Below are 26,381 nucleotides of genomic sequence, written 5' to 3'. Positions count from 1 at the left end.
CTCTCACAAACACGCGTGTCAGTGGCATGCACGGTACGTGATAACGTATCTTTCGACTTTACCGTCACGTATGAAAGCGAATATTCAAAATCGAAATTATTTCACTTCCGTGCATGAAACTTAATGCTTAACAATCATTAATTTCGAAGTAATTTTATTTCCTTTTTTATTAAATTGCTCTTTAATGTTTGCGATTGAAACATACTTATGTATTGGAGTTTATTATATGGAATCTATATCATTATTCTATTAAAAAAGAAATGTAATATCGCCAATTTTGACATCTTTACTCTTTGGATTTTACATCATAAGTTTGCGTAACAACGATAAGCATATCACTGATAAGCACACACTCGCACAATGGCTACTGTCGGGAAGACGCTCTGGTTTGAAACGTCATTTTATCTTTGTTCTACATTCCATGAGAATAAAGATAGAATGACGTTTCGGAGCATTCATAGTGCAGTCTTGACCGCAGCCAATGTATCAACAAGACAGGGCGTGGGCAGTAACAAACTAATTCAAATAACTTGTTTGTAGTGGTAGCTGAATTCGCTTATGGCAATCCAATGTGGCTGTGGAAAATTACGGCCAGCGGTCGTTTAGGAACATTTGAAGCAATGAATCGAGCCCTTGATCTCCTTGTAGAAGAACAACGTTTTATTCACAGTATTATCGTCTAATAAAATCAGACAGAAGTGATAATTCGGCATATAAGATTATATCATTATACGAAGTACATATTTCCTGTTTCTAATTATATATTACTATAATTATTCTAAAATTGTTATGAGATTTAGAATTTTTTATATTTTGTTTATTATGTATTCCGAAGGAATTAATAATTGTCTCTAAATAATATAAAAACTGCAATTTTTTCGGATAATTATTAAACGTTAAATTAAATTAAAAATTAGTAAATATTTATTTTTATTAATAAATTTTTAATTCGTAATATATTTAAAGAATAATAAAGTAATAAATGTACGATATTCAAACATATAAGACAATACAAATAAATACAAATAAATTCAAGGTAAAAAATCGATTTAATAATTAATTTTTAATATAATAAATATCAATTCCGACATGACTTTGTAGTTGTATATAAAAAAAAGTATTAAATTTTTAATTATGTGATATTTATTATGTGACAATTATTTTATACTTGTACTTTTAGCATGACATTTGATTGTTAATAGAAAATAGATATCAATTTAGAAAGTAATTATCATAATTATATATATATATATATATATATATATATATATATATATATATATATCAGTATAATACATCAAACTTATCTTTTTAGAGATTAAACAAATATATAATAAATTATATTGGATGTGTGTTTTAAGAATGCGTATTTCAAGAAAACAAAGTAACTAATAAAATTTTATTTTTTTATTAAATCGAAAGTTCAACAAATTTTTTTTTTTCGACGATATTATTCAAGGATCAATTGCTAAAAATATTAGTAATTAAACAATGGCAAATGCTAAAAACAAATTGATCAAAATTCGATCAAAAAGAAATAAGAATATTCTCGAAGATATATATATATATATATATATATATATATATATATATATATATATATGGCTGCGGTCGGGAAAACGCTCTGGGCTTTGAAACATCATTCTATCTTTGTTCTACATTCCATGAGAATAAAGATAGAATGATGTTTCGGAGCATTCATGGTGCAGTCTTGACCGCAGCCTATATAAGCGATATGGAGCTTCCGTAATGTAAAATATGTTTCGTCGAAAATAGAAAGCTTGCGTAAATAAACGATAAAATAATAATGCACATGACCTAGTTCTCTAAAATCAAGAATATATAATTATGTTATATGCGTGATGATAGACATATAAATGAAACAAAAGTTCTTAAGATATTTCACTTTTTATCAACTCCGAAAGGTTTTATCCTGGTTTACGTTAAGTATTGTGACGCATGAAATTTTCGAATAGATTAAATCGTGCTTTATCGTAGTTTTAATATAATGGACGAATGAAACAAAAATTCGTACGAATAATCTTGACTTAGACCTTGAAATTTTTCGCAGCGCCCAATAGCCGTAATTGGTTAGACCAAGGGTCGAACAAGCATCAAATACTACCGTGAGAACATCTGCTCTGTTTTAAAGGGGATATTAATACGATTACGTACGATGTATCAACTTGTATCCTGTTACTTTCTAACTTTGATAAATTCATAATATTATCTGATTAATTTCGAGAAATCCTATTAAATTAATTAATATTTTCTATATTAATATTAATTATTGTATTTCTTTGGCGGACATTTTACATTTAAATTTGCTGGGTTATTGAGAGAGGAAATTATTAAAACTAATTTAAAAACATCTGAATTATATTTTCAAAAACATATTTTAAATGTTGAAATATTAAAATAACTATGTAGGATATATGTAATATATAGAAATAATAGAATATATTGTTTGACAAAACTTTTTTTGTTTTATATTTATATATATAGATATATGTTTTATATTTACATATAAAACATATATAAATATGTTTTATATTTATATATAAATATATAATAAATTTAAATATATAGAAATAATTAGAATATATTGTTTAGAATATATGTATAGAAATAATAGAATATATTGTTTGACAAAACTTTTTTTGTTTTATATTTATATATATATATTATATTTATATATATTTCTTCTCTTATGCAATGAAATTTGTCTCTTTTTCTCTTTTTCATGTTAGTTTCATTTAAAATGGAATGTTGAAAGGAAAATATTTGAAAACCTTCCCTCTGAAATACAGAAATAAAAGAAAAGTTATTACAGAGATAGAAAGTATTCAATTGCAGATAATTTATGATAAATCATATATTCTCTTTTTTTACTATTTTCAAACATGTAATATTAAAAAAATAAAAATGCTATTTTATTGACAGAAAAATTTGGATTTGGATAAATTGATTAACTTGCATTCACAAAAAAAAGTAAATAACAAATCGTTTAAAATACATCGTAGTACTTACGTAGAGAAGTATGCTACTCTTTCTCCAGTGCCAAGTTTTCGAATAGCGTTCATTTCATCAGATGTCAATGTAAAATCAAAAAATTCCATATTTTCTTTGATGCGACTTTTAGTTACAGATTTTGGTATTGGTGCAACTCCGTGTTGAAACTATAAAAATAATAAAATATAGCATTAGATATATTTCTCGAATTTGTTAATTACGATTTTATCAGCTTTTTTTTATTACATACCACATATCGAAGTGCTACTTGTGCCGGAGTCTTATTGTACTTTTCTGCAATCTTCAGAACTACAGAACTATCTAATTTATTTTCAATACCTGATGAATTCCCAGGTTGTCCCAAAGGAGAATAACCAGTTATTGTAATGTTACGTTTCTTGCAAAAATCTATTAATTTCTCTTGATTTACGTTTATATTAATTTCAATCTATAATTAAATTTTTTGGATTAAAATAAAATCTTACAACATTATAATATATAAAATATATATATAACAAATATTAATATAATATATATACTCTCTTTATAATAGAATACATATTAATACAATATTAAACTCGTGAAATATATTTTAGAAATATAAACGAATTGAAAAAGTAATTTATCGATCGAAATATATTGAAAAAAAAGTCAAATTAAATTTATAGCATGGTGTAAGTTTGATTATTCGTCTATTATTATTTTTGACATAACATTGTTAATAAAATTAAGAGTTCGATAATTTTTTGTGATATATATAGTGGTTATCACAAAATTATATAACTAGTAATAAAACTACATAACTAATATTTTCTTCATGTGATTAGAACTTTTTAAGTGATTATTTCTATTTGTATTATAAGATACAACGATTAAATTAAATGTTAGAAAATGTAAAGCTAAAGATATATTTAACGCATACCTGATTATTAACCGGCGCAATTTTAGCAGATTCAAGCAAACGGTTTATTTGTTCGGAATTGAAATTACTAATTCCAATGCTACGAGTTAATCCTTGACGAACACACTCTTCCATTCCTCTCCATGTTTCCAGGTAATCAATATCCGATTCAATCAATTTTCCATTCTTATCTTTAGGCATCAAATCATCTCCTTCCTTAAAAACATGATTTCACTTATTAGAACATTATAAAAATTCATATTGAAAGATTACAACAGCGCGTTCCGCTTTACATGGATTCGTGTATCTTTTTATAAATCCAGCTTTTAATAAATTTTTATTATTAAATAACTACGCAACTATTTTCCCATTTCAGATAAACTGTTATTATTTTATTTTTAAGATTATTTTTAAGGTTTTATAGTCGAAAATCTTCAAAAAAATCTAAAATATACAATTTTTTTAGCTGTTTCATTTTTCATATTAATACTTACCTGAAAAGCAAATGGCCAGTGAACTAAATAAAGATCTATATACTCCAAGCCAAGATTGGCCAATGATTTTTTGCAAGTCGGAACAACGAGTTCTTCTCTGTGAAAAGTATTCCATAGCTAGGAGAAAAAAACAAAATAATATAAATATTATTTAAATTTATAAGGCTTAAAATGCTTTAAATAATTTAAATGTTTACATTTATTGAAATTTAAAAAGACAATTTATAACATGATAGTTCATGTGTATATATATATATATATATATATATATATATATATATATATAAATGATAGATAAATGTACTCAAGAACCAATAAGTGTATTGATCTTACCTTCGTGGTAATAAATAGATCTTCTCTGGTTACACTACCGTCTTCAATTTTTTCACGGATAGCTTCTCCGATTTCTTTCTCGTTACCGTAAAACCAAGCCGTATCAATATGTCGATATCCGAGATCTATTGCTTCCTTAACAGCGTTTCCTACATCCTTATTCTCGGACTATTTGTCAAAAAAAGAGAATATATTTATAATATGATAGGAGAATATATTTAGAATATATTTATCTATATGAATATAATATAGGATATAAATATATCTATCTATAATTTAATAAAAAAAGAGAATATATTTATATCTATATATAAAAATATAATATAGAATATAATTATATCTATACATTTATATAATTATATCTATATATAATTTAATCAAAAACAATATTTATAAAGAGTTACTTCCTTTGAAGTTTTATTAATTTCATGCAAAGACTTCTCACAATGGAGAAACATTTGGATTTTGGAAACATTTTGGAGAAACAATGGAGAACATTTGTTTTTGAATTTTATTATACATACATTTACTGAAATTTCAAATATGCATAAAGGAATGACGTAATTCTTGTGACATGCAATCTCTTATCGCTATCATATGTACAATTATGAAAGACTGACCTTATAAGTTCCAAGACCCAACATCGGCATTTTATATCCATTGGAAAACGTTACTGTTGGAATATCAGGCATTATGATCGTTGGCAACAAACAATCTGGAATAGAAATAACAAAATCATCAAAATATGAAAATAAACAATACGATACAAAGAATCTCTTGCTACGAGGGTCGTTTGATAAGTTTGGTAAAAAATAAAACACGTTATTTTTGAAAAAATTTATGTAATTTCTTAATATAGTCTCCATCGAGGTCTATACACTTAGTCCATCAAATTTCCAATTTTTTAATACCTTCGGAAAAGTAGGCTGATGAGGCGTCACCAAATGGATTGTGACGCAATTTCACGAAAATTTACCAAACTTATCAAACGACCTACGTATTTCTATTACAGAAAAACCCATACAACACTGTTAAATATATAATATTTGATATTGTAAATGTGTGATATAATTTCAAATTACTATCAAATCAAATAGTGACGAACAATAAAATAAATATGTACAGAACAAAAATTAGGAAATGCAATAATGTATTAAGTACGTACTTTAAGAGAGTAATATACAATCTCTTCTAATAAAGGAAAGAAAAAGAGAGAGAGAGAGAGAGGAAAAGAGAAAGAGATATAAATAGACTCGGTCATACCCAGTGAGAAATGTTGATCGAATCTACATCAATTCGACATCGATTCGACATCGATTCGACAAATGATTTGTCGAATCGATGTCGAATTGATGTAGATTCGATCAACATTTCTCACTGGGTATGACCGAGTCTATTTATATCTCTTTCTCTTTTCCTCTCTCTCTCTCTTTTTCTTTCCTTTATTAAAAGAGATTGTATATTACTCTCTTAAAGTACGTACTTAATACATTATTGCATTTCCTAATTGTCGAATTGATGTAGATTCAACCAACATTTCTCACTGGGAAGAGGTCGAATACATGTATAATATATTTTGTATTATGTGTGTGACATATTATAAAATCAAATGCCGTCACAACTATACAGTTTCCAGATTTAACACAATTCTCTTCTAATAGCTAAACAAAATCTTATATTTTTCAAATTAATAATTTTTATATTAATAATCAATTTAGCTTTTATTTATTTAAATATTTTAGATTTCTCTTTTTGAATGAAATTGATTATTATAATTAATTATATGAATCACACACAGACACAGACATACACACACACACTATTTATTAGTATTAAATTAATTATTAGTTATTAATTTTAAAAAATGTATATAGGAGAAATACTGTCATTTATTAAATTAATATTTTAATCAACAATTTAAGTCGATTAATGAAAAAGAAAAATGTGACTAGATATAATTAAAGTTATAAGCGACAAAATATTTATTCTATTTCTACGATTTCAAGAATTCTTTTAGCGTTCACCAACATTTTCTAGAACTCGGGAAAATTATTATGAAAATACACTTAATAATAATATATTATTATTATGGAACTACACTTCGAATAATTTGCGTTTCGTTTGATGCATCTCTATGATCAGTAACTACATTTACCGGCACAATATTAATGTCTATTCTTGACTGTAGGATTCTGCGCTGCACGTAGACGCTTGCAGTAACTGTTTCTTGTAATCCATTCACATGCTATTTATGGATAGTCATTACGTAATACCACCTCCCATCTTTTCCATCAAATAATTGCAAATAAAGAAAATTAAATAAATGTGTGATAATGATATATTATATGTTTTTTTCTAATTATTAGAAAAAAAAGAGTAAACATATAAGATATGTATATCTATATAAGATTAGATAATACTGCGTTATAAATACGCAATATTATGACATACAATAACGTTATAGTCATATAATAACGTAATCTAATAAATCGAAAAATAAAATCATGTAAAATTATTATATATAATAAAAAATAGATAATGTAAATAATGTGTTTTTCAACAGTGTTTAGATAATCTTGTTCGAACATTTGATTGTCTTTTCGTTGATATTTCTTAATTTCTTTTATAAAATGGTTGCGTTCAGCAGAAAAAGCTGCTTTGCAACTATTGCAAAATTCGTGAGCCTAATTAGTGTATGCTCTTAATTTTAACTGAATCTACGTCAATCAGATTCATGAATTTTGCAACAGTTACAAAGCAGTTTTTTCTACTGAACTCAGCCATTATTTACAATGACTGCGTTCAGAAGGAAAAGCTGCTTTGCAACTGTGTAAAATTCGTGAATCTGATTGGTGTATGCTCTTAGATTCAATCAAAATTAAGAGCATGCACCAATCAGGCTCACGAATTTTACAATAGTTGCAAAGGAGCTTCTTCTGCTGAACGCAGCCACTGTAAACAAGAATATGATTTCAATTTTTTTTTTATAATTCGAAATATATATATTGTGATATTTGTAAATCATACTATTAATTCTAACTCTCAACTGTGCAATAAAGAGATATGATATAGAATCTTATCTAGAATGATTACGATAATATAACATTTTGAAAGTCATTTCACGAGAATCGAGTATTAAAATGTTGGATTTACTATTAAAAAAATAGATGAAATAAAAATTCAAATAAAAATTCCGTGTAGCCAATTTCTTAAGATTATCTATAATTTGCGATATTACATTAATTTGCGAAATTACAACTAAACATAAGAAAAAAATTGATAAATTTCAAGATTATAAAAAAAATAGTAAATAGGAAGGCTTTCTTTGTCACTACTAAAACATACTCTATGAATTTGTGAATAAGCTTGAAAACTCGGTTATCCAGAATTTATATTTATAGCTATCCATTGATCTATACCTTTTATGGTAAACATAAGCACATTCGAAATGTTGATATCGCTAGTACGTTCATTTTGTTTGATGATTTTTAAATCATTCTATATAAAAATGATATTATAGTTTCAAATAAATTTTATAAATGTATGCTATGCATAACTTCAGTATTTGGACAGAGAGAGAGAAAGAGGGTGCTTTAAAAATATTATGACAAAAACTTTAAGAAAAAACTAGAGAAACTAAAATGTTAAAAAAAATCTAAACATATTTGTTAAAATCTACGTAATGTTTAATTACGATTATAATTTTTGCTTATAAAAATACACAATTACTTATAAAATTATGCAAATAACTATAATTACTCCCTCCTATATATATACCAAGTTATGTACTAAATTATATATCAAGTTTTAATACGAGAATCTGTACAACATAAGCGACGTTGTTTTTATTAAGAAAAGTTTTTTTATGAGAATTAAATATAAGAAATGGCAATTGGTAGTGATAAAGTATCAGGAGATCATATTTTGTATCAAGTCACATATGACATATGATGGCCTATTTAAAAGTATCTTGAAAAATTTTCAATCTCAAAAATTTAACTGAGAAAAATTACATTGTGATTGTTTTTATTATGTTCAATTATATTTAATTGATGGGCCACATATGTGTATATACAGGTCTACCAAAAGTGTGGAAACCCCTAAATATCTCGGAAATATACGTTTTACAGAAAAGTGTTTCAACAAAAGTTGTAGGTTTAAGAAGATCTATATACTGATTCTATCAGTTTGACCTTGGATGGCGTCGTCAAGGTCAGGTCAAGGTACATTGACTTTTTTAAATGACACCCTACATTTGATTGCATATTCTTATAGCTTAATTCAAGAGCTTTCCAAAACACTATAATAATGTTCATTTTTATTAAGTACTTTGCGAGTTATGAGGGTTGAAATAATTTCTTAATTTTACATAAACCATAAAATATCTAGTAAACCATTCATTTTTCGATTATCTTACCTTCATACTTTTATGTACAAAATAATGAAAGGAATCAATTGGTGTAAAGAAAACATACAGTTGTTTTTAAGAAAAAATATGGAATTGTTAATTGCAAATTACATATTTTTTCTTAGAAACAACTATGTGTTTTCTTTACACCAATTGATTCCTCTCATTAATTTGTACATAAAAGTATGAAGGTAAGATAATCGAAAAATGAATGGTTTACTAGATATTTTATGGTTTATGTAAAATTAAGAAATTATTTCAACCCTCATAACTCGCAAAGTACTTAATAAAAATGAACATTATTATAGTGTTTTGGAAAGCTCTTGAATTAAGCTATAAGAATATGCAATCAAATGTAGGGGGTGTCATTTAAAAAAGTCAATGTGACCTTGACCTGACCTTGACGACGCCATCCAAGGTCAAACTGATAGAATCAGTATATAGATCTTCTTAACCTACAACTTTTGTTGGAACACTTTTCTGTAAAACGTATATTTTCCGAGATATTTAGGGTTTCCACACTTTTGGTAGACCTGTATATATATATATATATATATATATATATATATATATATATGTATGTACGTATGTATATATGTACACACACACACACACAAATAGGAAATTTTAATTACATGTAAATCTCGTCACAATAAATTATTAATTTTTTTTTCATTTAAATATTAATATAATGTATACATAATAATTAAAATAATGAATAATGTATTAGTAAAAATGTAACAATGTTCTCATGTCCGATGAAAATATCAAATATTTTTCGAAAAATGAATTTTTATTTATTTAAAGAATTTTAATCTCGAAAAATAAATCAATGTAATAATAGTCACACAATTTAAAAAAGATACATGTACTTTTATAATTCTGTGCAATATTTTTTTACTACGCAATTTTGTTTACTGCAATTGACAAGGGAAGAATGCGTAAATAACATTACAGAATTTGTAAAATATAAATAATCACTTTTTCAAATCATTAGGAATTCGAAAATGATTAGTGAGAAAATGTGGCAAGCGTTTAACAAATGTAATGGATTTAGTTTAAAAAACTAAAAAATTTTAAATGTTTTAAAATAGTATCACAAATTGCTTGTTTTTTAAATACAGAATCAATTCCCAAAGAACCCGACAAAATTGCTATAAGAGGAATATGTATTTGTGTATTTGGTGTAAAACTCCAAAAATCAAGAATCAGATATAAAAACGTTTATATATATGGAGACTTCTTCATAAAACAATTAAAAGATTCTGTCATATATTTAATAACAGACTTTGTGATGGACATTTGTATTTATTAAAAATCTTATTTGAATCATTTTCTTCAAATTCGTATCCCAAATAACTCTATCTATTATTTCGTCATAATTGATATCTTTATTTTCATAACACCTATTTTTCAAAAACAAGTACTATAAAAATAAAGATACCAATTATAACTAAAGAATAGATAAAAGCCGTTTAGGATTCAAATTTGAAGAAAGTAATTCAAATGATAAGATTTTTAATAAATACACAAATGCCCAGTTTTTATGAATCTAATAGTTATTTCGACAAATCTTTCCAAACATTAGAAAGAAAGAGAAAAAAAAAAAAGAAATTAAACATAACAAAAACTCGAGTGATTCCAAATTCCGAAAATAGCTCGATAAACTAAAGTACGCTATCGCAATAACAATATTGCTTATTTAAAACCTGTTTGAACATATGAAAGAATTAAAATAGATATCTATATTTCCACAATTTCATAATCAAATCTATGAAAGCATTATCAACACCGGAAAAATTGCACATTTGAAATCAACTGTTTCAAAATTAGTTATATAGCATATTATAAGTTACAATAATTATATAAACAAATCTTATTCAAATCAAATTTCTGTTGTGGATATAGTGCCTAATAATTTCTCTAATGTTATTTTAAATATTTTGGATCGACTCACTTTCAATGAAGCAAACTTAACTAGATTATCTGGAGATAATATTTATCTTATTGGACTTGCGGCAAAAATTAGGAATAAATTGAATAGATTTAAACGGTGCGACATTTCGATGACATATCAGGTGACACATATTATCGACAACAAAATTAAAGTCTCTGCAATAACAAAATCAATTTATCATATATCTTTAAATATTGAATGATAGAATAGCTACAGGAAAGCATAAAACTAAAATTACATTAATTTTTTCACCACATTTGTTTGTCAGTCTATAAATAATCCTACGAAGTTAGTTGTAAAAATTCGTGTATATAATATCGCAATTTTCCTGAATTTGGCATGTTAGTCAAAAAACCTAAGAAAAATAATGTCCAAGATATGTTGAGATGTAAATTGAATATACAAATTACAAGAAGTTATTTGTAATTATTGTTGTGTTACTTGTTGTTCTACAGTAGCTAATTTTTTTTTACTATTTTTATTTTGATTTCTTACTTTTTTCGACTCTGCCTTATTTTCAAGATCTACTCGGATTGTTGCACGAACGCCTGGCCCCCAATTTACAGTGGGATTTTGTTGAAAGCGTGATAAGTGTCTCTGACGAGAAATTGGATTTGCTAGAGGATGTTCTGCGAAAGAAATATCCCTCGTAAACGATGCATTAAGTATACGTGCAGCTGGACTATCCTCAGCTAGTTTCTCGCGTTTTGCAGGATGCTCCTTCTCCCAAGCACGTACAATATCCCATATCACATCATTAGACGCGTCCGTTTTAATGGAAGTTTTACTTGCGTGTGAATATGATACTTTGTATCCTGCGTTTAATAACGCAGATCTGAATTTCAATATTGATGGAACATCACATTTAACTATGCTCATCAAGCGATCCAGCGTATAATACAATGGAACATCTAGTTCCTCGTGTATCATGGTCAAGACACCTTCCATTCTTTTCGATGTACCTAACTCTATATTATTCAAGTTGCATAACAGTTGCGATACGAATTCTTGATCATGTAAAGATCCTAGCCATATTGGACCTGCCATATGTTGCCGATATTGACAATGTTTACATAGCTGATCTACTGTAGGTGCATTTGGTAATTTATAATTATTGGAAGATCTTTTTGTTGCTAATGGTTGAAAGCTCATACTTTCACATCCATTGCACTGATAAAGCATCCCTATTTTGCTAGAGTTTTCTTTACACTTATTATGGCCTGTGAAGACTTTGACAAATACTCTTATATAAAAATCAATACTTATAGATAGTAATGGTACTATATATCGTCCATATCGTCCAGCATAAGATGCAATGCATTGAAGTAATATCCGTAACGCTATCTCGTGACAAGACTTTGATTTTATAGATATTGCTCCATACTTGTAATAACAAGTTTCCGGAGTATTGCCAGCTAGTACAGCCATATCAGTAGCAGTAACCAAAAGTATACCACCATCAGCTACACATTGCACTGCTCCATCCAGATACATCGATGGACAGCCATATGGATCTAAATCAACTGCATCAAAACGATTTCGTCTACGCTGATACATCAACAATGTCGCATCCTCATGATGAGGCGTTACTAAATTCTCAACTCCATTATGCAAGACATTATGTCTGATACTGTCCACTGCTTTAGCAGAAATATCGTTGGCTACAATCTGCTTGATACCTTTCACTTCTTTTGCATATCGTATGCTACGCAAACCTGTTGCAGATAAAGCTTCCAATATAGTAATTCCCTCTTGCTTGTTTGTATTCAATCCGGTATCAAGTAATATAGTAGTTTTATTGTCATTTGTTAAATTATTTTTTTCTATCATTTTGTTCCATCTGTCTTGTGCAAATATTGTTAATACCGCTATACTGAGATCTCTGTTGAATTCTTGAACTGGATTATAAAAGACTTTTTTATTCGTAATTATTATCTGTGCTTTCCCTTCGCTTAAAACAGGAAATTCCTCAAGCTTGAGTTTCTTTGCACATTTCTCTTCAGTCATGTTTATTAATTCTGAAATATATTAGCATGCATTATATATATATATATATACAAAAACAGATGATTGAAATATAGTAATACATTATATATTTTCTGACATATTCTAGTACACAATCGTAATACACAATTTATTATTATTTTTATAAAGTTATTAAAGCACTTACAACTTAAAAATATTGATCTATATCTTTTATATATAGAACTGTACTATTTTAAAAATAATCAACTATTTTCTTGCAATGATCGGTTAGTGTGTTTTCTTTTCTTATGAGTTTCTTCAATCTTTATGCACTTTCGTTTACTTTTTTCTTCTTCTTGGCTCCAAAAGAACTCCAAAAGGACACATACGTTTATGTTTCATCTAATCACTAATAAAATATCTATCGAAATTCAAACATTGCTAAATATGTGGTTAAGTTAAGTATACACTAACGCTTCATTGGCAATTATTGTAACTAGAAAGAGAAATCGAAGCAACTACAGATGGTAAAAATGACGTTTAAATTATCGATAAGAATGTCAAATTGACATATGGTATCTCCACATGATCTATTCATTGATTAAACTTTATTAATGAAATCTGCGATCTAATTTTCAATGTTTTTCACGTATAATATTATATTAATAAATTATGATGTGATAAAGATACATGTGTATATAAAAAAAAGTATTGTTGTAACATTTATTGGTATGATATTCGTACACACTGTCAATCTCTGTCTTCTTCTATTTCATCTTACAATAAACTATAATAAATACATCACTCTAAATTAGAAATCTATTATGGATCTTTTTTGGTCACATTATAACGCGAAATAAAAAATCACTACTCCCAATTAAAATCTCCGGCGTGAAAATTTCCATTTCGCAAGATTTAAAAAATTTTTTAGTCAAAAATGTTAAAGATAAGTGAATATCTATAACAAGATACAGAATTCCGAGCAAAAACTTTTCCAAATAGTTCATAATAGATTTCTCTTCAAACAGAAGATTTGCACGCACGTATAATTTCTTCACAAACTCAGCTTTGTAACAAATCATTTCATAAAACCAAATATAAAAGAATGTGTCTGTTTTTCATACATGAATGTATTTGCTGGAGTATAAATTAACGATTCAAAGAAACATTTATAAAGGAAGATAAAAATAAGAAATCACTTTAACTTAAAAACAAGTTTCTTTTACACGAAAATCACTAATTTATTATACACACTCACACATACACACATATTACTGAATTCTTTTTGAATTTTATTCAAAATTTTCTTTGTAAAGTCACACACATGTTTTTTTCTAACATTAAGCAAACTATGAAAATTAAATATATTATTTCAATTCATCATAGAGAGAAAGAGAGATGCTTAAACAGTTTGATAATCTACAAATAACAAATGTCCCATACATATCCTTAGACACACATACAAGCACACACACATGTGCACATATCATATTTAATAAACACTATTACTAGATTTATCCTTTCAACTTCTATTATTAACTATTATCAACTTCAGTCATAAAATGATTCCATTCATTTGTATTCATAAAAGAGATTTTAAGATAAATTTCAAAAATGTATGTTAACTTTTGGCCGATATCCTGATGATTATTTGTATTACAAATAATTCTCTTTTTTTAGAAAATAAAAGAGAACTTTTTTAGAGAACACTATTTTTCACATTAATAGATATTTTTTACATTATCAAATTATATATTAGTTGATATTTTTGTTCATATATAATATGGAATTACAGTTATGAAACAGTTTCACTTAGTTTATGTATCATAAGGCGATTTCAAGTAACAAAAATTTTGAATATATATATATCAATTTCTAAGATATCCTGACATTATTTCTATTGATATCTACATTGAGAATGAAGTCTCAGTGACTGTTAAGTTGTCTTTGTAGAAAACACCATTTTTTATACATCAGCAAATACTATTCCTCTACATCATCGAGAAAAATATCAACATTTTCTAATTTTTTTATCAGAGTTCAGATTATTCTAATCATAATGAAATCAGATACTCGTACCTTTCACGTCTTTTTCTTGGAGTGGTTTTTTGCAAACAGAACCAATGTCTTCTTCATCTTCTGCCTTGCGTTTTTTTCTTACTAAATGTGAAATATCGCTAGCGGGCTTAGATGTATTACTACCACTTCCGGAAGCTTCGCTCGCCTCGCCATCTTTAGAGCATCCATTCAACCTCTCTTCCTTAATCTCCTTGATTACATCGGCTTCTTTTTTCATATCTTTGATGTCCGCGATTTTTTCTTGGATCTCTGGAAGAAGTTCTTGCAGTTCCTTGATTTCACCTTCAACAGTGTAGAAAGGATCATCGGATTGAGGTGGATCATCCTGCACTGTCTTCAGTTGTACAATCTTCGCCTCTAGTAACGCGGATGCCTGGTTGAATTCCTCGATGCTGGCATCGAAATTGTTTGCCATTGCATGAGTCAATCCGAGCTGATAATGGATTTCGGCAATTGCACGATGGTCGCGTGGAGTTATTTTCTCCAACAGATTCAAGCACGCTTTGAAATCAATCAGTGCGCTTTCATGGTTGCCACCTTCCATCGCTACCTCGCCCAGAAGACGATATGCCTCAGCTAACAATTTCCAACCTGAGGACCCACGTTTTAGCAGTACCAATTTCGCCAGTTCCAAGACTTCCCAAGCGATCTAAAAGAAGAAAAATTAGGTATTAAACAATTGATAGTCATCAATACTTAAATATTTACCCCACAATTATGTTATAAATTAACTATTTAAATTATTTATAATAATTTAGAGGAAAAAAATAGAAATCTCTTATCGGTACGATTTAACTCGACATTGCAATCATTCAAAAAGATTCACCTGTAAATTATTCACGTCGTCCTCCTTCTCAACGTCTTCCTCTTCTGCCTCTCCGTCTTCCTCATCGTCTTCTCTTTTTGTACCACTTCCAGAAGCTTCGCCATTATATACATCAGGATCTCGACTACAGCCAGGAATTTCTTCTTTTTGTGTGTTTTCCTCTACTTTGCTATCGATTGTTTTATCAGAATTCTCCGTCTTCTCTGACTTCTCGTCCTGCTCACTATTTGGATCTTCACTCTCTTTCAGTTCACGTTTATCATCTTCTTTATCATTCGATGTGCAAGGACTATTTTCCATACCATTCTTGTTTTCTGCGATGGTCCCCTCTTCATTCTCGTCTTCCTCATCCTCCTCTTCTCCCTGACTAACTCCTTCGTCCTGACTAACTTCTTCGGAGCCAGGCACGCCGCCCCCCAATACTCCTGCCTCTTCGCGTGCCAGACCTAGAAGGGCTCGTCCGTAAAGCAGATAGAGTTCACCCATCTCGTCGCCCGTCTCTCCGTGTTCCTGGGCAAGAAGCTCGCAAGCTTGGGCTAAGACGACCACTGCCAGGTTGTAATCGCGTACTAGGAGGTGGCGTTTGCCCTGGGAGATCGCCGTCGCGGCATCCTTGATCGGCACTTCCTCCGATAGATCTGCCATCTAAGGAAGAAAGACGGGAGAATTCCCATATACACAAAGAATTATCACTATTTTTGAGATTGGTAACAAGCAAGAAATTCCAACGATGCGCAGACAAAATAGGTCAAACCAACTAGCGATGAAAGAGCATTGTTCTGTAGAAACAGAAAGCGTAAATAAGTAAAAAATTTCTATATATTCCATTACGTCATCCTTTTCTAAGTGTCCTGCGAAGCAACAACTTAATCAAACACGTTCTACTTGCTGATACAAGCATATATGTATGTGCCATGACTGTAAAAACACGAGTCCTGCATTAAGTCCCTGAAATGGACATTAAAAGTTTTGCACAAAACATATGATTTACAATCGATAGATCTTTTCTGAATAATGTTATAAATAAAAATCAAATTAAATGCTTTTTTTAAAGACAATCTTTAAATATCTTAATCTTACTTATTCGAAAATATCTTTATCTGAATTAATCAAAGAGATAAAAGTACGTGTGTTATTACTCTGTATTATCCATTATTAGTCTACATTAAAAAGAAAAAAACGTAAAGTTTATAATTATAAAATTTGAATAAAAAAATTAATAAAGAAATTTATATAAAAATACAAGATGCTCCTCAAGAATATCTTACGAATTGTAAAATAAAAAAAAAAATAAAAAAAAACAATATAATTGGGTCTTTTACCACAATAATATTCTCCTTCGAATTTCTCCAACATAACAAAAAAGCAAGTAGTATTTCTTTTTGCTGTATTTTTTTATCGCCCTAACTGAAAAAAATGTATTTTATATATATTACAATACGTTTATAGGAGCCAATTTTTGATTAATACTTCGAATGATTTTAATAGTTTTTCCAACGGGAGCATATGGACGAGAGAAGAAGGATCCATTGAAGGAAAATATTCTGAATGATCAGCGGACGAATTTAAATACGAATATAAATAACATCAAATTAATGAACCACGCGCGTAAACAATCAAACGACAACCGGTCATAAAACAAAAAAATCTTATTCTCAATCTCTCTCTTCGATTACTTTAGCAGGATACGAGCTCGAGTCCAATTGTTTGCAAGACGTAGAAACGGCATGTAGGTGATAAGACCGGGTATCCGCAGCATCCACGGGGTGGGGAAGAATGGACGAGGGTGGTTCTCCGCGTGGGTCGATTCATCGTGGCGCTTCGACGCGGGAGGACGAGGGCGTCCGCATCGCGAGGATGTCCAGAGAGAGGGAGAGACAGAGATAGAGAAAGGAAGAGCGAGTTCCAAGGGCGTACAACGGCCAGTAACGAGTCGGGGGACGCGAGCGATGCTTGCAGGCGTCGCCCTGGCGCCGCTGTCCGAGAACAGATGGAGCCGACCCGCGTACCCCGGGGCCCCGGTCCGCGTCTCGTCTTCCTCTTCGCCACGCTCGTGTTGACGTTCGCAGGTAAAGAGGAGGTATCTTTTCTTGACGCATTCCGCGAAAAATAAGCCTCTTTTTTGACGCATAAGGAGTTTGCGCGTGCGAAGATCTGTTGTGCTATACATCCTGATGAAATGAAGAAATTCGTCATGGGAGAAAAGAATTATATATATATATGTACTTCGATCGGGTAATGAAACTCGAGCATGTGATCCTGACATTTATCGCGTCTCCTCTTCACATCAAGAGGCGTCTAATGAAATATTTAACGATCAAAAAATATAATGAGAAGAAAAACCTTCATTTTAAATCGCGCTATTGCAACATTTATTCGTCCTTTTACAATTGATGGCATAAGTGCTAGATGTCCAGTGAAAATAAGATTCTACCAATCTCGAATTATATTATAAATCATAAGAAATTTTTCGATTTCTTTTTGTAAAAGAGAAACTTTAAAACTTGTGACAAACACGAAAAATCTTTTGCGCCAATCGAATGATTGCATTCTTTTTTTTTTCATTTCTTAGCGACGGGGCTCCTATGTGGTGCGATAATGTCGGATCATTGGGAAGAGATCGGCTGGGACAAGGAAGACCTAATGCACGCGAACGTCAATCTCACGTGGTATCTGAACGATCAGGTGGCAATGCTAAAGTCTTCCGTTAATCATCGAACTAATCGTGTTATCAAAACTTCGTCCTTTTTGGTCCCCATGCACGGCGGGATTTGGATTATGTGTGTTACATTGTCAGGTACAAGCTGTTACAATTCTAAAACTATGCGTTACAATCAACTTTTTTATTCATAAATGACTCTCTCCCCCTCCCCTTTTAATATGTTTTACAGAATAACAATAAACACAGTTTGAGATCTTTTTAAATATATTATCTTAACATGTGAAGAAAAAATATACTCATATATCTCTCATTCTATTATTTATTCATGAAAATAATATATGAGTTATAGATGTTTTCAATACTGATTACGATTTTAATTATTTGCCAGTCAATGCATATCGTCATAAATATCAAAATAATGAGGAAATTATTGAAAAATATTATTCGCAATTAAATGAAGAGCCAGAACTATATTTTATTTTTCTCTGATATTTTATTTAAAATTCTCACATTGATATCATTCATATTTTTTTTTTCGTTTGTCGGCTAATAGAAACCGATTTTATGAATCGGCAAACGGATGAAGATTAGGTCTAGGTTAATAGGATCGTGTCGTTTTGCTCAAATCCACGGGAAAGACCAGAATCTCATGGTCACGCGATTGTATGGATGTGCTGTTCAAACTGTGCGATTCGGCGGTTCGATATCTCCGGACAGAGTCAAGGTAGCATCTAAATATAGTCACGTGTGTATATGCAACATAAACATGATTCCTTTCGATAAAATTTCAACAACATACTTATTGTATTTGTATAAAACAATATTAATTTTTCTATATATATTAATTTTTCTCCTATGTAAATGAATTTTTTCTTTAATATTTTTTAAATAAAATCTCTATTAACTTTAAAATAAGATACTTTATACAAAGAATCATATAATTTTGGTGAACATCTTTAATGATAATAATGTTTTTTTAAATAATATCAATTTTTGAAAAAAAAAATAGTAATGATTTTTCTAATCAATATATCGTTCTTTTTCCTGGTAAAATTTATAATCGATGTGAATAATAATGCAATCTTTAATTTAAATTTACTGTCTCTTTACAACTCTCTGAAGCATATATTCTACAGAATTTTCTTCATTTATTATATTAATTGTTTAAAATCTAAAAATCAACTATAATCTATATTATTTTTGTTGGAAAAAATTGTATATGTTAATCAAAATATATTGATGCAAGAATTCCATAAATTGATTAAAAATAAATAAAATATATAAATAAATAAAATAAAAATAAATAAAAATAAATAAAATAAACAAAATATAATAAATATATATTTTGAACATTTTGTATGTCAATATTTGGACACAAAAAAAATTGCGGAAAAAGTTGCAACCATATAAAAAAATATAATCGATATACCTTTTTTCATTTCATAATCAAACGTGTGTAATCTTGTGGATTATTCGGAGAATTTGGAGGTCTAATTGTCTCATTTTGTTATTTTTGTCAGAAAATTATCTTTATAGTGCCTGAACACGCCAAGTACAGTGCCTAGCACTGCATTGCTTTTGCGCATAACATTTATATCATGCAATCAAGGTGTTAACGACGATTCGTGTAACGATGATGCGATGTCAACAATCCACAAAGATGTACCGCACCATCTTACACAGCTTTTTTGTAATTCGACAACTTTTCACCTGAAACGATACATAAATGGCTTCCTTCTGCTATCACTTTTTTTTTGCTTTTTTATTTGAAAGATATATAAGAGAAACTGACATCAACAAAATACTGGAGAGAGAAAAGATTTTGATAAAATTTCTCTATGGTAATATATATTTTAACTAAGAAATTCCAAAACATTGTTTCCAACAGAAAATTTGTTGGATCACTAGATTAATTATAAACATAAGATTCCTTTTTTTGGAGAACATTAAGTTAGATAAATAAAAAAATATCTGAATTTAAGCATATTTTATTTATGAATTTAATTGTCAAAAATTGTACATATCTATAAGTTATATAAATTTTTTAGACAAATTTTGTATTTCTCTCCAAAAAAAACGATAAAAAGATAGGACGAGATGGAACTTACATTAATATCAAATTTGTCGGAAGTAAAAAAGATTGAAGAAATTATATTGCAATGATTTTTTTTAATGATCTTGAGAGAACCATCTTAATGATCAATTTTCAATAATAAGTAAAATTTTATCTGTTTAAATGAGAAAAAGTAAGGATTATGAAATTTATCAACTGTTATCAAATGTTTGTTCTTTTAGAGGAAGAAATACAACTATTAAATCAGGTGGGTTTCCCACAAGAGAGGTGCATCAATTATTTGACACCGGATGAAACGCACGAAGAAATACGTGTAGCTTGGCAAAATCGTAAGTGAACATTAAAAAACGAAACATTAAATTGTGTGTGAGTCATAGAGTATCAATAACTTCATCCTAGAATAAAATATGATTAATTGTTTTAATATGATTAATTGTATTAATATTTTGATACAGAAATTTTATTCTATCCTATTCTGTAATCAATCGAAAAACATAGAAATAATATATTTATAAGAATCAATTGATAAGAATGATCACAAACGTCACATCTGTTTCAGGAATGCAAAATCTGAGTATCTCGTGCTCTTTAGTGTGCCTAATCATTTTAGGATGTGCCGCGCTTATAGGATTTTTCGGACTGTGTAGGCATCAGATATCGGCCGTTCTCGTGACAGGAGTAATGTATCTTCTTGCAGGTATAAAACTATTTATATTAATTTTGATAGATTGATGTATCAAGACTTCAAATCAGATATTTTGTTTTATTTGTTATTGCGAGTATCTATTTTTTCAAAATATCATTTAACATCATTTGACTTCGACATAATAAAGAAACATTTTATTAAGTGAATAATTATTGATTGTGTTTATCGGACTGAAACTTAAATAGAACATTAACAAAGAAAAAATTATATATTTTAGAAAAAAAATAAAATAAAATATGTAAATATGCTTACGAATTTTATAAATATTATCAGACCACCTAGATACAGTGTATCAATCAGAGGGATGGTGATCAAATTGGAATTATCTGGATTTTATTTCAGCAACATTCGCATTGTTTACGCTGACGATCATTCATTTCAAGAGGGACCATGGGACCAAATCAGTAATGGACGGAGGTCCTGAGGACGGCGTGATCGGCATGCCTGTTCCTCGCAGCGTCCTCAAGGCCAGAAAGTTCACTACCGCATGGAGCATGGATCTAGGATGGGGTGGAGTCACCCTTTGTGCCCTCGCATCGGTCGCCTGGATCCTCCTCAGTAAGATCATGCGCTTCAGCCCGATCGCTGCCATGATCGCGTAGCAGTGGGACGCCTTCGAGGTTTAAGGTCGTTTCTGATAATCACTACATTTCGATTATTTCTGCGATCCTTTTCATTAAATTTCGATATTTTCTAATCACGATGGCGCAAAAGATTTGTTCTTTTTCTACAAATTTTTCAAGTTCTGCTTCAATTTTCTATAACAAATTAATATATATAACAGATATTTTCAAAGTCACATTCATTATAATTAAAAAATGACTTATCTTGCAACATGTATATGAAACCGAGACATGAATTTATAAATTATTAACTGTTCTAATTATATTTTCTATGTTAACTGTTCTAATTATATTTCTTCTTGATTTGTTTAAGCTTTCAACAACTATTGAAATAATATATTCAAGAACTATTGAAATAATATATCAATTTCACATTCCTATTTTCAATCACTATAAAAATCAATATAACTAATTCTTTCTATATAAACAAGTCTTCCGCAATATGTGAGTGATTATATAATCATTATATGTTAAATAACTAATTTTATTTTTCACTTTACTTGATAAATGTGATAAGAACTTTTTTATCAACTGTTTTCTTATCTGATAAATTATCTAATCCAATATTTATATTTGTATTAATCAACGAATACAATATTTATCTTCTTTTATCAAGTTCTGAAAGTTAAATTCAGAAAAATTTGTAAATTTGTAAATTTTGCGCTTAAGAATCAAAGATTTGAAAAAGATTTTAAGAAAGGATCGCAGACTAGCTCACAGATTGGCTACAAATGATACTTCTTGAAGAAGTTGCATTCAGAAATGACCATCTCGAAGGCGATAGCTGCTATTTTGTATTATCTATCTCATTTGCATAAATATTATTCGGATTGAAGGAATATAAGTTTATAGAAGAGATAAAGAGAATCTCTTTCTGATTAGTGTACAATTCTTGTCCTAAAAAACATTTAATAATTTCGACGTTTGATCGACGCTTTGTAACAAGTAATTACGTCATTTTGACACAATTTGTATTTTTTTTGTATATTATCATTTGATTTATTTGCTATAAGTAACTAAACGAACTCATTAGAGGATCCAAAAGACAAGAAAAGTGAAATGATTAAATGTATAACATGCTCATGGTGTAAAAAGATAAAATGCAACACATTCTGTGGATGCAACAGATGGACTCGGGAATTAATTTCAAATGTTAAAAATAATAGTAATTAATGTAGTACTACGTAATAGTAATTAATATAGTACTACGTTATAAAGAAATAATAGTGTAATTTTTGAAACTTTATTTACTTTTATTCCATTTTTAATTTCATAATTGATTGTTTTAAATATTTCTTTATTTTAATCATATAATAAATTTTATTTTAATTATTTGTTCACTTTTAAATAATTAATTTCATCTTCTCTCACACATACATTATTTTCATAATTTTTTTCATGATTCTATGATTGCCATCATGCATAATACAATACTTTCTCTTTTTATACCATGAGGACTATGGCATTACATCTCAAAAATTAATAAAGAGAATGTTACCTAAGAATATAATCAGATTCTGATATATAGTTGCCTATAATGTAATACAAACGCCTTATAATTAGAAAGATAAGCGTATATAAAGCGTATTTTTAAAGCATAGAGTAAAGGTATTAGTCGTATACAAGATGAGGTATATTTAAAATGTGATGTATTAATCTCTCTCTCAGAAGCAAATAATGATATAGTTATCAAATATTCTTCTTAGAAATTACAATTTTCATTTCTCAGTAAATACCTTTCTCTATAATCTTTGTACATTCTGAGACATCAGATTTTATGTCACGCTTTAAACTCAATCTCAACTTGTGTACAGCATAAATTTTTTCACGCGGTAAAGAAGAGCTTGTTTTTGCTACTACTTGTTATAGCGATTAGATGAGATAATTGTGCATGTATCCTGCATGAAGGGATCACGAGTTGCACTTCGTCCATTAAAACTTAAGACGATTCCATACATTGTACGCGCTTTTGAAAGAAACCATGTTTTTCTAACAATGCATTCTTGATTGCAATATTTTTTTACGCAATCTTTGTTGTTTGTTATATTGAAGATGAGATGAGAAGCATAATAAAAGACAACAAATTCCTAGCTGAAAACTACCACAGTTTACTCTCTATATTCAAGTTGAGCTTTATGATTCTGACACATAACGATGGCCTAAAGGTTTTGTGAAAAAAGATTATAATTTCACTCGCGAATACAGAACAAAATATATTTTATATTTTCTATTAAATAGATATACATTTTGTAAAGGCTTCGTGCTTTCCTAAGTTTTAAAATTTACTTCGAAACAAGCTTCAATTAACTTTACCGATGATTAATTTATTAACAGAATTGATTTTACCTATGACGAACATTCTACCTATAATTCATTCATATTCCTAATCTAATCTTTCTTTCCATGCATCAAATATTTTTATTCATATTAATAAAATAATATATTGCAGAGTATTATTGATAATTTAATTGCCCATTGACATCAAAGCAGCTCTGTAATCATTTATCATATAACTAAATAAAGGATTTACTCAAATAAATTATTTGTACTAAAAAAATGAAAGAATATATTATAATGATTGCCAATATATTATAATAATCATAATGATAACCTAACCTTAAAAAGAGCATCGCGATGGTCTACTGTTTGTCAATTTCAGGTATAAATTTCAATTATTAAATTTGTATTTTAATCATGAAAACAATATTAATAGCGAGACTCCAAATTAACGAAAAGTGTTATCTGTTCTGCACAAAAATTAATGTTTATCGTAGCTACATTTTCTATTATTCTCCAACGATACTTCTTTTGTCTTCTCTCCTTTTTTACCTCGTGTTGCTTCATTCATCTTAAATGCAGGTGTAAATAACTGTACTTTTTTTTCAGAGACCCCTATTTATTATATCGATATTCACCGCGTACCTATCGTAAATCACGTTATTCAAGAAGAAAAAGATGTAGTACATATATGTATATCTTCCTTTCTCGTATTCACCCATCTTACAATTTTCCCTCGCATTGCGAAATTCACGGAAAGGATATTTAAATCGCCGGGAAGAAGGAAGCGAAAGGGTTTGAAAATGTTGGCGGATTCGATCGTGTCGATGTAACGTGACATTATGACATTGGCCTACGTACCTCTCGTTAAGTTTCCAAAAACACGATAATGTTTCCTCCACACGCGACGTCCTCGATCTCGCGAATCCGCAAAAATGCAGACGAGACGCACGATTTTCCGTTATACACGCGCGAACCGTGTAACCGGCACGCGGGCAAATTTTACGAGGACTTGACGTACGATCATCGACGACGAACACTTTCGAAGATGGCCGACCTACCCATCTGTTTCGCGAGATTGTACAAATTTTCACCGCACGAGACGTCACCGTCGCGATAAAGTGAAAGCCTATCCCGACGCGCTTCGCGCAGAACCGACCAATCGCGTGAGCTTTCCAGCAGAAAAACATAGAGTCCCTAGAATATAGAGTCTGGCCATGCGACGCGTCTCATCTTATTCGTCGAAATAAAATTTGTAAAAACATGGCGGAACCAATAGAAATTGTTATTAGACAGCTTATTGGAAACTGTTAAGGTGCAATTTCATTGACGCTAGAAACCAGCGGCAAATTAAAATCACTAGACTTTCTCTAAATATGGCGTCAATAAAATAAAGTTCAAACAGTTTCAACTTTTTCAGTGTGTAAAGCGGCCTTTTCATTGACGCTACTTTTTAGCGTCAATGAAATTGCACCTTAACAGTTGGCAGCCCTACGAGATAGGCTGTGCAGCACTGCGCGTATATAAAATAAATTTGAAATCGCTTCTAGCCTAACCATCTTCATGCGATCGACTTTATTTAAATTGCACGGCATCGCATCGAATTATGATGCGGCGCCGATTTGTTCGAACGTAATTCGAGACATCGCGATGCTGTATAAGCGTCGAATGAGCATGAATTGTCACGCAAATATGATAAATCAAATCTACTCACCGTTCACCGGCTGTTCCACAGGCCGCTCCACTCGCTCGCCTCGGGACGTCCCATTCCGATCTTGATGCACACAAACTCACACGATATCATCAACGCGAACGCGCGACACTTTATTCGGCACTCGCGATATTCGCTCGCATCCGATAATCATCATCAAGGGCGCAAATAACGCGACGCGACTTCGCTCCATCTTCGCGATCGCGCTATCACTGAACTGTGAAAAATAGCTGTCGCACACTTTCACCGACATATTATGAAAGTCGCGCGATCATCCTTGGACACTTTCGACGCTCTTTCACTCGCGATATTCGTTTAAAAACGGTTAAAAGACGCGAAAAATGCGGACGTAC

General features: G+C 29.7%; 2 protein-coding genes and 1 long non-coding RNA gene across 13 annotated transcripts; 2 read left to right on the top strand and 1 right to left on the bottom strand.

Moving 5' to 3' along the window:
• The first annotated feature begins 59 nt into the window (after nucleotides 1-59).
• Nucleotides 60-9,602, top strand: LOC112637925. Its single transcript, XR_003122838.1, has 3 exons — nucleotides 60-483; nucleotides 4,290-4,296; nucleotides 9,593-9,602. It is a non-coding gene; the product is annotated as an uncharacterized LOC112637925 (long non-coding RNA).
• On the bottom strand, nucleotides 2,723-25,358 carry LOC105250385 (probable tRNA (guanine(26)-N(2))-dimethyltransferase). Of its 9 annotated transcripts, XM_025408661.1 has the most exons (10): nucleotides 25,179-25,358; nucleotides 15,976-16,620; nucleotides 15,150-15,798; nucleotides 5,361-5,455; nucleotides 4,741-4,908; nucleotides 4,408-4,524; nucleotides 3,935-4,129; nucleotides 3,263-3,460; nucleotides 3,031-3,179; nucleotides 2,723-2,799 (listed from the first exon to the last, which is right to left on the bottom strand). In XM_025408661.1, exons 2-10 carry the CDS (start codon nucleotides 16,618-16,620, stop codon nucleotides 2,757-2,759), a joined length of 2,259 nt encoding a protein of 752 aa, XP_025264446.1. In that variant the 5' UTR covers nucleotides 25,179-25,358; the 3' UTR covers nucleotides 2,723-2,756. The 9 variants fall into 9 exon arrangements, 8 of the variants coding, with proteins under 8 accessions (XP_025264446.1, XP_025264460.1, XP_025264453.1 ...); XM_025408675.1 differs by lacking the exons at nucleotides 15,150-15,798; nucleotides 15,976-16,620; nucleotides 25,179-25,358 and adding an exon at nucleotides 11,601-11,688; XM_025408668.1 differs by lacking the exons at nucleotides 15,150-15,798; nucleotides 15,976-16,620; nucleotides 25,179-25,358 and adding an exon at nucleotides 6,896-6,984.
• On the top strand, nucleotides 17,475-22,263 carry LOC105250386. 3 transcript variants are annotated; one of them, XM_011256442.3, is made up of 5 exons: nucleotides 17,475-18,044; nucleotides 18,548-18,772; nucleotides 20,933-21,040; nucleotides 21,271-21,408; nucleotides 21,760-22,263. In XM_011256442.3, exons 1-5 carry the CDS (start codon nucleotides 17,966-17,968, stop codon nucleotides 22,017-22,019), a joined length of 810 nt encoding a protein of 269 aa, XP_011254744.1. In that variant the 5' UTR covers nucleotides 17,475-17,965; the 3' UTR covers nucleotides 22,020-22,263. The 3 variants fall into 3 exon arrangements, with proteins under 3 accessions (XP_011254744.1, XP_011254745.1, XP_025264474.1); XM_011256443.2 differs by having other exon boundaries at nucleotides 18,000-18,055; XM_025408689.1 differs by lacking the exons at nucleotides 17,475-18,044; nucleotides 18,548-18,772 and adding an exon at nucleotides 19,191-19,361.
• Nucleotides 25,359-26,381: the final 1,023 nt, after the last annotated feature.

This window comes from Camponotus floridanus, unplaced genomic scaffold (genome assembly GCF_003227725.1).
Source record: "Camponotus floridanus strain SB8 unplaced genomic scaffold, Cflo_v7.5 scaffold1, whole genome shotgun sequence".
Lineage (NCBI taxonomy): Eukaryota > Metazoa > Arthropoda > Insecta > Hymenoptera > Formicidae > Camponotus > Camponotus floridanus.
This window is presented reverse-complemented; position numbering and strand designations above follow the sequence as displayed.